General features: G+C 58.7%; 5 protein-coding genes across 5 annotated transcripts; 3 read left to right on the forward strand and 2 right to left on the reverse strand.

Annotated features, from left to right (window-relative positions):
- Positions 1–416: 416 nt before the first annotated feature.
- PSEUBRA_004554 (uncharacterized protein) lies at positions 417–2,180 on the forward strand (the record flags this gene model as incomplete). Its single annotated transcript, XM_016438059.1, has 1 exon — positions 417–2,180. The coding sequence occupies one exon, from the start codon at positions 417–419 to the stop codon at positions 2,178–2,180; it is 1,764 nt and encodes a 587-aa protein (XP_016291629.1).
- Positions 2,181–2,944: 764 nt separating this feature from the next.
- PSEUBRA_004555 (Mitochondrial inner membrane translocase subunit Tim17/Tim22/Tim23/peroxisomal protein PMP24) lies at positions 2,945–3,445 on the forward strand (the record flags this gene model as incomplete). The annotated part of the gene is made up of 1 exon (XM_016438073.1): positions 2,945–3,445. The coding sequence occupies one exon, from the start codon at positions 2,945–2,947 to the stop codon at positions 3,443–3,445; it is 501 nt and encodes a 166-aa protein (XP_016291630.1).
- A 260-nt stretch (positions 3,446–3,705) lies between these two features.
- PSEUBRA_004556 (uncharacterized protein) lies at positions 3,706–6,351 on the reverse strand (the record flags this gene model as incomplete). Its single annotated transcript, XM_016438087.1, has 1 exon — positions 3,706–6,351. The coding sequence occupies one exon, from the start codon at positions 6,349–6,351 to the stop codon at positions 3,706–3,708; it is 2,646 nt and encodes an 881-aa protein (XP_016291631.1).
- A 376-nt stretch (positions 6,352–6,727) lies between these two features.
- Positions 6,728–7,522, forward strand: PSEUBRA_004557 (Proteasome activator pa28, C-terminal domain protein; the record flags this gene model as incomplete). Its single annotated transcript, XM_016438060.1, has 1 exon — positions 6,728–7,522. The coding sequence occupies one exon, from the start codon at positions 6,728–6,730 to the stop codon at positions 7,520–7,522; it is 795 nt and encodes a 264-aa protein (XP_016291632.1).
- Positions 7,523–7,715: 193 nt separating this feature from the next.
- Positions 7,716–12,581, reverse strand: PSEUBRA_004558 (ABC transporter-like protein; the record flags this gene model as incomplete). The annotated part of the gene is made up of 1 exon (XM_016438083.1): positions 7,716–12,581. The coding sequence occupies one exon, from the start codon at positions 12,579–12,581 to the stop codon at positions 7,716–7,718; it is 4,866 nt and encodes a 1,621-aa protein (XP_016291633.1).
- Between the last annotated feature and the right edge of the window lie 541 nt (positions 12,582–13,122).

The raw sequence follows: 13,122 nt of genomic DNA on the forward strand, positions 1-13,122 counted from the left end.
TTTCCTATGTATCTGTGATCCAGCTTTATTCTCCTTGTTGCAACACTGTCCTTTCGATCCATGGCTCGGCATTGCTCATGAAGGTTTGAAAAGTTCTAGCAGGATATCAGTGCACTGAATCGTCCTGTGAGGAGGGCGCAATTCGGTGTCGATATGGCCGTAGCCGAGCGAAGGGAACAATGAGCGGCATTGGAAAGTGGAAATCGAACCAGCTTTTCCAGCTTGTGAAAAGGGGCGCGGTGGACACCTTTCCGTTTCGGGTGGAGACCCGCTGTCAGACGGCGCTTTTTGCGCGCAGCTGTGCATGCAACACGCTGCTTACCCCGCTTTTGGGCATGGCCATAAAGTGCTTGCCTCATCTGCTCTTCTCGATTGACATCCACCATCCCTAGCATCATCAGGAAAGATCACCCACGATGCCCGACACACTCCCACCCTGCGAGCAGCCACAGCTCACCCCGGAATTTCACGATGTGATCATCGTCGGCGCCGGCATCTCTGGCATTGCCATGGCCTGCCAGCTGAAGCGCAAGTTGAACATCCACGACATCAAGATCCTCGAGCGCGGGCCCGATCCTTCGGGGACCTGGACCAACAACACGTATCCCGGTTGCGCATGTGACGTGCCCGCGCCCGTCTACTCCTACTCCTTCGCCACCAAGGGCGACTGGTCGACGTTCTACCCGCAGCAGAAGGAGCTCAAGAAGTACTTTGGCACTGTGGCCAAGGAGCACGACCTGCACAAGAACTTTCATTTCCAGACCACAGTCAACGAGGCGAGGTACGATCGCGATACGGGGCTGTGGCACCTGTGGAGCACCGACTGGACCAAGGACGGTGAAGGTGAGAAGCACCACTTCGTATGCAAGTTCTTCGTTAGCGCAGTGGGCGGGTTGAGCCAGCCCAAGAAATGCGATATCGACGGAGCGGACACTTTCGCCGGACCGATCTTCCACACGGCCGCGTGGGATCACAGTGTCGATCTCGCCGGCAAAGACGTCGTGTTAGTCGGCAACGGATGCTCCGCCACCCAATGCGTGCCTTACCTCGCCGAACACTCCAAGACGCTCACCCAGTTTGTCCGCTCGAAACACTGGATCGCCCCGCATCCCCACCAACCCTTCGACAGCATCCCCGGCTTCAAGTGGCTCCTCCAACGCTCGGTCTTCGTTCGCAAGGCCCAGCGCCTCCTCATCTGGCTCATCCTCGAATCGCATTTCATCATGGTGCTCCAGAACCCGCTGGGCAGGCTGTTCCGCTGGAACTGGCGACGCAAGTGCGAGGCGCACATGAAGAAGAACGCCCCACGGGAGTACTGGGATATGCTGCTGCCGAAGAAGGACGAGCTGATGGTCGGCTGCAAGCGTCGCATCATCGACGACGACTACCTGCCCACGTTGCGACAACCGCACGTCAAGGTGGAGAACACCAAGCTGGCGCGCATCGAGAAGGAGCACGTCGTGTTGGCGGATGGACGCAAGATCAAGGCGGACGTGATTGTGATGGCCAACGGCTTCGAGCCGACTGCAGCGGGGGCACCGATGAAGATCGTCGGTGTCAGCCGAACCTTGCACGAGCACTGGGCCAAGTACGGCGAAGGTGGAATGGTTGCCTACCGCAGCTCGCTCAACAGCGGCTTCCCCAACATGGGCCAGATCAACGCCGCCAACACCGGCACCGGCAATCAGAGTCTCATCTTTGCCTCCGAGTGCACCGTCAACTTTTTGCTCGAGCTAGCCAAGCCCGTACTTGCCTCCGCCCGCCCACCGCAGTTCGCCATCGAACACTACCCCTCCACGACCCTCTCGGGGGACCAAAAACTCGACCTGCACAAGATCCCCACCTTCGAGGTCAAACTCAAAGCCGAACTCGACGAGCAGCACTGGATCGCCAAATGCATGTCCAAACTCGTCTTCACCAGCGGGTGCAAATCTTGGTACATCGACGCCAAGAGTGGGCGCGTGACAAGCATGCAACCCGACTGGCAGATCAACTATATGCTAAGAGCAACCTTCCCCAAATGGGACGACTTTAGGTATACCGGCTTGAAGGGGGGCAGGAGGGTGCCCGAGGGCGTGCCGTGGTGGAAGAGATGGGGCGATTGGGCCGGGTTGGGACACGTCAAGTATGTGGATCCGAAGGAGACGCCTAGTATCAACCGGGCTGCTATGGATGCCTAGAACAATGTTCGACGTCTGTATAGATCTAACGGGAAATGCATGCTTCATTTTTGACCATCGAGCAGTGTCGACGTTGTGGCGTTGGTGAGTGGTGAGCGCCATGGTGTCGAGTGAAGATGAGCGAGGAGTGCAAGGATGTTAGAGCGCGATGAAGAGTGGACTTTTCACTCGCGCGAAATTTGCGCAAAGCTTGGCTCAGCCCCTCCCTCCTCCTTCCTCGTTGTTCCGGAAGGCTGGAAGTCGGGCAAAGCAAAATTCGTGTGTGTGACAAATTTGATGGTTTACGGGTGGAGCTGTCGACCTTCTCATCATCCTTACGTATCGCTCACCAACCTCTTCACGGCGCAAAGCAACATCATAGCGCGGGACTTTCGGCTCAAGCAACCAGCGCAGACATTGGCTAAAGAGGTCGCATAGCACGGAAGCGCTGAAACCCGGACAAAGCTAAACTCGGGAAACATCTGGACACATTCAGCAACTCAGCAGGATTCTTAGGAAGGATTGAAATTGCGAAAGGCAGCGTCTCGTCGACCTACCATTGCGGTCAGCTCAGTCCAAAAGCGTTCGAAAGCTCTTCAGCAGACGGCCGCTGCGTCAAACGCTCATTTGCAGCCTCAGGAACGCCCTGATTCCACGCCAGTAACGCCTCCTAACCATTAACCAGCAGTGGAGGTCGCACGCAGCTCACCACACAAGCTTCCCCAATTTCACAGCGAGCACCCCCGGCATCGACTCGGGATCCCAACCTCACATAGCACCACACAATGGCGCACGCAGACCACACACGCGACCCATGCCCCTGGGTGATCCTAAATGACTTCGGCGGAGCCTTCGCGATGGGCGCAGTAGGTGGAACCATCTGGCACGGCATCAAGGGAGCGCGCAACAGCCCTCGAGGGGAACGACTTCCTGGCTCTCTCTCCGCGATCAAGGCGCGCGCCCCCGTCTTGGGCGGCAACTTCGGTGTCTGGGGCGGCATGTTTTCCTCGTTCGACTGCGCAGTGAAAGGAATTCGACAGAAGGAGGATCCGTGGAACGCCATCATTGCCGGCTTCATGACCGGCGGCGGTCTCGCCATTCGCAGTGGACCCAAAACCGCCATTGGCTCCGGCATCATGTGCGGCATCCTGCTAGGTGTGTTCGAGGGTGTAGGCGTACTGATGCAGAGATTCATGGCAGAGGGGAATAAGCAGGTTGCACCCATCATTCCGGATACCTTGCCAGGCGCCGCACCGGGAGGAGCGCCGGCGTTGCCTGCGCAATAGACGAGGAACAACACTAAAAGAGCTTGCTCGGCTCGCATATCACCACCACTTTTTGTCGGCGAGACGGGGTGCCCTCAGATGGACCACGTCTTTCTTTTCTTTCGCAATGCACACACGCTTTCAGGACACTTCTGACGGATGCTTGACGCTTGAGTCTCAGTGGTGCTTCGAACGACTGTCTCACACTCCCACTCAGGATCGCACACGCACTCGCACAAACATCGCATTTCCGTGCACACTCCTGTCTGTCATTGCACGCTTCACCCCACGACGCCGTCCTCCTTCCCTTTGGTCCGTCGGAAGCACAAAAACTCCAACGCGGTCGCCTTCCTGCTCTGCACCAGAATGCCCTTCACCCGCTCCAACTCCCTCGTCAATTCCTCCTGCTCCCGTTCCCCGGCACGCTTGTAGCGCAACGAAATGGTCTCGTACACCTCCTTGAGCGTCGTCTCCGCCTGGGGGCTTATATACGCACTGAGTGTTTGGTGGAGAAACTCAATCTCGAGGGTCGCTTGTAGCATTCCGCCCATTCCAAATTGCGAGATGTCACGAAAGCACGACAGAGTGGTGTTCGTCAGGCTGTCGACGAGAGCGGTAATGGTGCGCGTCACCAGGGGTGGCGCAGTGGCCCGGACATGTGCGTGAACTTGAACCAGCGCTAGAAGGGACTGGTAGACGAACGTGTGCAGTGTCGTGGGTCGTGGAATGGCCGACCAGTCCGAATGCACGATGCCGTGCGACAAGATCCCCTCGATGAGCGAGGATTTGCGTCCGAGGTAGTCGCTGAATAGAATCCCGTCCAGTTGCATGGAGACTTCGGAGAGTGTCGACAGGTCTTCGGACATCGGGGTGGCGTATGCGTCGGAGAACTGCTTGACGAGGGAAGGGATGATGGTCCCCGAGAGATGGGCGAGGTTGGCCACGCTAAGTAGGACACGCGTGTCGAGGTCGCGTACGTCCACCGCCTCGCCTGCCCCTGTTGGGAGGGTCGACAGCGCACTTCGTGGGTCAAGTGGTGCGTACTCTGCAAACGCCAGATGCACCAGCCCGTCGAGGAAGGCGTAGAGCGCATCGAGAAACGCGCCCTTGATGCGAGACGTGAACTCGGGTGCGACAGGTTGCTCGCTGCGCGTCTTGCGGGTCGCCTCCAGCGCTGAGACGGGTGTGGACGGTGATCGACCGCCGGCGAGGTGGAACGCTGACCGGGCATTGGATTTGTGAAATGCCGCAAGGTCGCGCAGATGCAAGGTGGTGGCCGGCTCGTCCGGATTCAACGTCCAGTCTTCGAGCATGTGGATGAGTTTCGCATCCGACTGCCAGAGAATGCAGAGCGCCTGCACAAAGCTGAACCGCGTGTTGGTGAGTAAGCTGCGGAGCGAGCTCGCAGAAACGATGCCGAGCGAGGCGAGGTCGTTGCAGGCTTCGACGAGGTGGGTGAGCGTCTCGCGGAGGTAGTGCGCGGCGGTGGGTGAGGATGTGCCCGATGGAACCCAGTCCGGGAGGGCGGTTGGGAGGGGTTGACGGATGAGGATGGTCATATCTGTCAGGGAGAAGAGATGCGAGATGAGGCTGATATATGCGTCGAGGGCTTCGGAGGCCCAGGCTTTGTTCTGAGCTGACATGCCGGTGGGGGTGGCGGAGGAGGAGGGGGCACCGACCCGGATTTTGGCTTTCGTGAATTTGCCTTCGGCGTGGTTCTTGGCGACTCTCCAGAAGCTCGGGAGGGAGGCTAGCATCGTCTCGGAGAGCGATTTGACAAGATCGTAGATGGCCTTCCAGGTTTCGGCGCCCGTGCACTTGTCGAAAGAGGCGTCCAATCGACCCGTCAGCCGCATGCTTTTCTGCAAGTCCCTCGCATGATCGCGGTCTGCGGCACTGCTGGAAGGCCGCGATGCCGACTTCGCCGTCTCGATGCGCGCCACACCAGCATCGAACGTCTTACGCATGACACTCCGGAGATGCTGATGCTGCGCCTCGAGGAAGATCGACACCGGATCGTCGGTCGGATCGAGCTCGAGCAGGATCTCGATCGTCTTTTCCTGCTCGTCTACACTCCGCCGTGGCTCCCTCAGCTGAGCCGTCAGTTTGGACTGCATATCCTTCATGGTGGCTTCCACCGCATCCCACACCTTGGCAAAGACGCGCTTCTGTTGAATGTCATTTCTCGCGCCCCCCGCCGATTCGGCCTTAGAGCCTACGGCCAACAGCTGACCCGGTCTGCTGTCGAGCAGATATTTGCCCTTCTTGTAGTCGCGCAGTGCCACGTCGTACCTGCCCAGCTCGACCGCTTCCGATAGCGACCCGGGCAAGTTGAAGAAGAACTTGGACCGTTCAAACACGCCCAGCGTCGACCGGAGCTTGATCGTCTTGAGATTGTTCTCGAGCACGGGCATGAAGACCTGGTCCGCCTTGGCCGATGCATTGGCGAGGATGCCATTGAGATTGGCCACACCGTAGTCAGCCTGTGGTCGAAGTGGTCCGGAATCAGTTTCGCGCATCTCGCGATATACGCCATCGGTGGTGGCCTTGACCGCGACGAAGCGGTCAAAGTTGTCCTCGACGAGCACTTTGAGCGCCTCGGAGCGTTGGCCGATGCTTGCTTTGAGGTGCTGGATGCCGCGATTTAGATCCGCGAAGGTTGCATCGGGATGAACTGTGGAGAGGAAGATCTTTGCGTCGAATGCTTTGGATGACATGGAGGTCTGCGTCTTGACCGTTTTGGGGAGCGCGCGGAAGGCTGCCATCGAGTTACGCAAGCCGAGCGGGTCGGGTTCGTCAGCGACGCCGGTGGATGCAGCATTGTCCTTGTCGCCGGCCTCGATCTCGGTGGTATGCCAGGTGGTGGGCTCGAGCGTGTCGAGGTTGTATGCTTTGAGCAGCTCGGCTTCGTCGATTTGGAGAGCCATTGTGGGGGTGACGTGAGTGTCAGCGCTCGGTGAAGAGCAGCACGAGGGACGTCGGCTACGGTGATGTGCTCATTTGGAGCGCGGTGACCAGCACAAGTAAGCCATTGACTGGCGCCGAGCGCTCGAGTGGGTTTTGTGGGGACGTTACAGTTTCGAAAGTGGACCAGATGATGTTGAGAGGGAGAAAGCGTGGTCAGGGTCCCGGCGGTGTTGGTCGGTGCGCGCCGCTCAGCCCAAAAGTGTTACATCTGAAATTCAGGCAGCACGTCACACAAAGTGGAGCTGCACAGCGTGAGGATGAGCATCGACTCTTTCTTCTTAGGTCCTTCTTTCCGGCCCACCACCGTCCTACTCACACTTCGCCATCGCCGTCACGATGTCAATAGCGGTCAAGCTGCAATTTGAAAAGTCCACCACGGACGCGCTCGAAGCGTGGCAGCAGAGCATTCGCGACAATGCTGTGAACATCATTCAAAAGACCCTTCCTGAAAAGATCCTCGCGCTCAACGCCAAGATCGCCGAGATCGACAGCGACAAGACCCATCTCTTCTCGAGGTCACACTACCTCGATCCTACCGCAATTGGTACCGATACGACCGTCCACCCTGCGTCGTCATCAGCGACGGAGGAAGGGACGAGCAGTAAGAAGCGCAAGTCGGCCGATGGGAATGCGGTCAACGGGGAGACAGCGTCACACGAGGAATCGGCGCACGTCTTTACCGGCGTCGTCTCCACACCAGCATACCTGACAAAAGCCTTTGCCGAGCTTCGCGTCGAATGGGACGAGCTCATCGAGCTCACCGACGCGCTCAAGATGTACATCAATATGCAGATGCCTCAGATCGAAGACGGTGACACCTTTGGCGTTTCGATCCAGGAAGAGGCGCTCAACGAGATAGTACGAACGCAGGATTCGGCCTACAATCTCCTCGCTACTCCCTTCACCTATCACTCGGCGCGCGGAGATCTAGCAGCGAAGCTCGTGAGGTTTCCAGGAGTCAAGGACTACGAAGAGGCGCTCCGGGAGCATGATCGCAAGACTTTGTACAGGATGAGGATGCACTGGACCGACTTGAGGAACATGTACGCCGTCGTGTGGGACATTCTGCAGAAAAACATCAGCAAGATCAGCAAGCCCAAGAGCGGCAACCAGATGGGCTCGTACGGTTAGTCAAGGGCGACAGAGGGTTCAGGTCGGAGCGCTTCATCTGCATTTGTACTTTTACTCATTTTATCATCGGCCAAATCGCATACCATCGTCTAAAGCTTCGAGTGCGGTTGAGGTTCCATGATCACTCCGTGCGTGTATACAGAGCGTTAAGATGATGTGAATGCTAATGTTGAAGTCGTAAGAATAGTGTGCTTCAAGCGAAAGCCGTCGTTGAGCCTGCCTTGACGTTGCGCAGGATCTCCTCGCGGGTGATGTTGCTCCTCACGCACATGCTGTGGAAGATGCCCTCTGGCCTATCGAACAGCTCGAGCGGGCTCGCGTATTCCGCCAGCTCGCCCTTGTCGAACACGGCGATCCTGTCATACGACAAAATGGTCCGGAGACGATGGGCGATGCAGAGGATGGTTCGGTTGGCAAACTCTTCGCGGATCGTCTGCTGGATCTTGGCGTCCGTCTCGAGGTCCACGGATGCGGTGGCTTCGTCGAGCAAGATGATCTTCGAGTTTTTCACCAGCGCACGGGCGAGCGAGACAAGCGAGCGCTGACCCACCGACAGGTTGGCACCTTCCTCCTCGATGACCGTGTCGAGGCTGATGCGCGAGACGGCGCGGCCGGGGGTCGAATCGCCCGAGACTTCGAGCGCTTTCTTCTCGTCGTCCGAGATCGAGGCGGATTCGCTACCTGCTTCGAGAACGGGCATGACCGGAGTGGTCGCACCGTGCGTGTGCGTGTCGTCGCCGATGAGGTAGGCACGCTTGAGCGCATCGTTGAGTCGTGCATCGTCGTAGATGCCAAAGGGGTCCAGATTGGTTCGGAGTGTGCCGCTAAAAAGCAGTGGCTCCTGGGGCAGGATCGCCAGCTTGCGTCTCAAATCCTCGAGACCAATGTTGCCAACGTCAATGCCGTCGATCTCGATCGAGCCCTTGCTGAGCTCGACCAATCGCAGCAGAGCGGTCAACAGCGAACTCTTGCCTGCACCGGTTCGGCCGACAATGCCGACCTTCTCGCCGCTTCCAACCTCGAACGAGATGCCCTTGAGCACCGAGGGCAGTCCAGGTCGGTAGCTGAGCCAGATGTCGTTGAACGAGATGCGACCCTCTTCGGGCCACGACTCGCGTGTCGGGTTGTCGGGTCGCGTCTGCGCCTTCTCCTGCTCCAGCTCTTCCGCGTAGTACAGCAGACGCTCGACCGACGCCGAGTCATTCTCGACCTCGGCGATCTGGCGCGTCATCCACGAGAAGGCCTGTGCGACCGTGAGCATGTATGTGAGCGCGATACCTGCGTTGCCGCCTGTGATCGGCCTCGAGCTGGCCGTAGTAAGCAGGGCGACGATAAGCACGAGGAGCGCACCGAGCATGTCAAGGCGCACACCGAGCCAGCGCTGGTTGGTGATGCTGAGGTAGTAGGCGCGGTTCTCGACGTCCATACGCTTTTGGTTCTCCTTGATAAACGTGTCGGTCTCGCGGTAGGCTCGGATGGTAGCAAGACCCGAGAGCGTCTCGGAGAAATGCGAGTAGAGGCTAGATCGTAGAATGGCATCCAAGCGCTTGACCTCTCGCGCAGAAGAGCGGTAGAACAGCGCGCCGTAGAAGTAGAAGATAAGGACGACAGCGACGGCGATCACGAAGTAGTGTGTCAAGATGGTAATCAGGATGACGGCACCAGCAACGGAGGCGAGCGTGTTGGCGGCCATTCGGACGGCATCGGCGAGCTGGTTGTCCACCACATCGACGTCCTTGGAGAATCGGTTCATGATGCGGCCGATGGGCGTCACATCCAACCAAGCCATGGGAGCGTAGACGACTCGTTGGATGGCCTCGTGATGAACACGCTTGCAGGCGTAGTAGCTGAGGAAGCCCATGGCGCAGCCCATGACAAAGGTGAACATGGTCATGACAACACCCAGCATGGCGTAGATGCCCATGTAGAAGCCGATCGGCTTGTTGAAATGGTTCTCTTGCCACCAGATCAGCCAGTACGAGTTGAGGATGTTGGCCACCTGCATGAAGACGATGCTCGAGACACAGATGGGCACCATGTAGGCACCGCGGCCGAACTTGAGGTACGAGAGGTAGACGCGCATCGAGACGGAGCCCGTGTTGCGCTCCTCGGCCTGCATGAGGGCACCGGCCTTGTCACCGCCTTTGCCTCCGGAGAGGTGGGCGCGATCGACTTTCTTGGCCTTCTTGCCGTCCACCGCGGCGTCCTCGATGGCTCCCTCTTCGTCCTCCTTCTTGACTTCCTCTTCCTGCTCCTTTTCACCGCCAAACTCGACTACCAGGCGCTGGAAGGGACCGTTGGCGGTGTTGAGCTGGTCGTAGGTGCCCATCTCGACGATGTGGCCGTCTTCGAGCGTGATGATGCGGTCGACGTCTGGGAGGAAGTGCAGGGCGTGAGTCACGAGAAGGACAGTGGCACCTCGAGCGCGCAGACCCATGATGGCATTGTAGAAGAGCGCCTTGCCGACGTGCGCATCGACGGCCGAGAGCGGGTCGTCGAGGCAAACAATGTCGGCGTTGTAGTAAAGAGCACGCGCAATGTTGACTCGCTGCTTCTGACCACCACTGAGGTTGACACCCTTCTCACCGATCTCGGTCAGGTCGCCAGCTGGCAAGATCTCAAGATCAGCTTCGAGCTCGGCGACCTTGACGGCATGCCAGTAGCGCTCTTCGTCGAAAGGCTGGCCGAAGAGGATGTTGTTGCGTAGGGTAGCGTTTTGGATCCAGGCGCTCTGAGAACAGTAGGCGACCCTCTCGCTGCCCCACTGGACCGAGCCACCCGTCTGGCGCATCTCGCCGATGCAAGCCTGGAGGAAGGACGACTTGCCTGAACCAACGGGGCCGACGATAGCGACGAGCTCGCCCTTGGGGATGGAGAGGTTGACGTGAGACATGGAGAAGGGCTCCTGCACTGGTTCGGCGACTTCCTTTTCGGATTCCGTCGCGTCCCCTAGCGTGGGCTCGAGCTGTGCCTCGGTGACGATCGCCTCGTTGTCGCCGTCAGCCGTCGTGTCATTCTGTTCGGCTTGAATCTGTTGCAGGCGTCGCGCGTTGTCCGAGTTGGGCTCTTTTGCGGACACCGGCGTAGGCAGACCGGGCTCGTTGGCGGCGGGAGGAGCAGCCGACTTCTTCATCAACTTCTTTGCTTTGCCAAACATGCCATGGCTGGATGCAGATTTGGCTCCAGCCCCGGCCGTCTTGTCTGCGTGGGCACCCTTGGCACCTCCCTTGGGCTTGGACTTGGACTGAAGCGCTTCATCGGCCTCGACGGTCTCCCAGCGGAACGAAGCGTCGCGAACGGTGAGAGCGTACTTGCTCTCTTCGTCGTGCTCGACCGTATCTTCAAGCTGCTCTGCGGTAAAGACAGTGTAGAGACGGTCAAAGGCGTTCTTGGCATCGGTGGTAGCCGAAAGCGAGAGAGGCAAGAACATGAGCGGCATTCGGAGGAGCTGGAAGAGCGTGAGCGAGGGGAAGACGATGGCAGGGTTGAGCTCGTGACCGGTCAAGCTGTAGACGACAAAGGCGAGCACAGCAGCCAAGATAGGCAGACTGAAGGCGATGGCGTTGTTGGCGGATCGGAGGATGAGGATCTTGCGGATGCCATTGAGCTCGTTCTTGCGAATGTCGTAGATGCGATCGAGGAACTTAGCTTCGTGCGAGAACGACTTGACGATGCGCATGCCTCCGAGCACTTCCTGGATCGTCTTTGCTCGCGCATCCGTCCACTTCATGGAACCTCTTCGGATGGTGAAGAGAGCCTTCATAGCTTGGAGCTGGAGCGGAGTGGCGAGCGCAAAGATGGCAAAACCGGCGAGCGCGGATGGACCGAGCTGAGTGAGGAGAATGATGATGCAGATGATCATCTGGATGGGAGCGGCAAAGACGACCGAGAACCAGGCCGAGGCAAAGTCGATACGACTGCAGTCGGTGGAGATGTGGTTGATGAGCTTGCCACTAGAACGGGCCTTGCCGTTCATTTTCATGGCGCGGTCAAAGATGGCAGTGATGAGCGCGGCACGCGACTCGACACCGCACGACATGGAGCGCCAGAAGAATTGATGGGTACCAAGCGACGAGATGATCTGCATGAAGAAGAGGGCAAACGAGAGACCGACTCCATGCCCGACGTTGGGACCCGGAACGCCCCTTGCGCGAGCCGAGTAGAGTTCCTGGGCGTACTTGATGATGGCCTTGAGCACCAAGGGCGAGGTGATGAGCGAAGCGTCGCCGACAATCTTGAAGAGCAGACCGGACCACAACTTCCAGCCGAGCTGGTCGTGCATGGCCCAAACGAGCGAAGGCTTCTTGTGTCCGGACGGATCCTTTGGGGTCTTTGGCGCCTTGGGCTTGCCTGGCTTGGGAGGTCCAGCAGGCGCAGCGGTAGCCGGAGCTGGCTTGGGCGGAGCTCTCCACCTGGCTTCGCGCTGCTTTGTATTGCCGCCTTTGGGATTGAGCGTGTACCGGAGCGCCCAGGAGGTGCGCCTCTTCCATCCGGGCTGGATCTCGCCCGACTCGAGCTTGGCGTTGTAGTCCTTGGCTTCGCGAACGCGTCGCTCCCAATCGCGATTGAGCTGACCGCCAAGCTGTTTGGCACTGAGATCTTCGGATAGGGCCCAGAGATCAGTCGCTTCGAGGGGCCGTTGGTAGCCGAGGACCATGATGGGGGTCATCCATTGGAAGAAGATGCGGTTGATGATGCTTGCATTGGCAAGTGGGATGAGGGTAGCGTCGTCGAGGCTGGCTGGAGGCGCGGGTGGTGGATTCTTGGGGCGCCAGACCTGGTACCACTTTTCTTTGTGTTTGCCTCCAACAAAGGTGCGCACACCGGGATTGTACTCGAAGCCGGGCTTCTCCTCGGTAGCCGATGACAAAGCCGCGGCCTGTTCGCTGGAGGGAGCTGCACTTCTGGAGGACTCGCTGTGGCTTTCATCTTCGTTGTCCGGGATGATGGCGGATGCAACTGAGGGGGCAGCTGAGAAGGAGGACGAAGAAGGCTGCGGTACGGCTGCCCCATGTGACGACGCGACCGGCTGCGCCGCGTTGGCGGACGGCGCCGACATGATAGAAACGCAGTTGCTACCGCAAGTCAAGGCTTTTCCAAACAGATGGAGGGGCAGACGCCAGAGAGAGGCGCGATGGATTGGGTCGCCGGATTAGAGAGAGCTCAGCATGTGGTGCAGCGTGAGCCAGTATGGTCCAACACAGTCGAGGAGGGCGAGGCTTATGTATTGTAGAGGTCGGCACTGATGAGTCTTTGCGTCGAAGGAGCCGGCGGTAAAGTGTAGATGTCGCAGTCAACTCAGCCCTGAGTGGATGTGATGGTGAAAGAGGGAGGCGTAGTAAGGAAGGATGAGGCGGCCTTGATCAAGAGAGAGAGATGACAATGGGGGAGAGAGAGAAGGTCCACGGGATCATTTCGCATCGAGTCGGCAGGCAAGGGAGAGCAAGAAACCACACACACACAGCCGAGCCGGTGAACATGACAAACCGAGCGAGCAGTACAGGGCTCAGCAGGCAGCGTAGGAGGAGCAAGGCAAGCGCCGGCAATATACCTGCTCAGGGATTCCCGCGGAGGACGCGAAGCGCTGAATACACAACCCC

The sequence above is a fragment of the Kalmanozyma brasiliensis genome (genome assembly GCF_000497045.1).
Source record: "Kalmanozyma brasiliensis GHG001 unplaced genomic scaffold PSEUBRA_SCAF3, whole genome shotgun sequence".
NCBI lineage: Eukaryota > Fungi > Basidiomycota > Ustilaginomycetes > Ustilaginales > Kalmanozyma > Kalmanozyma brasiliensis.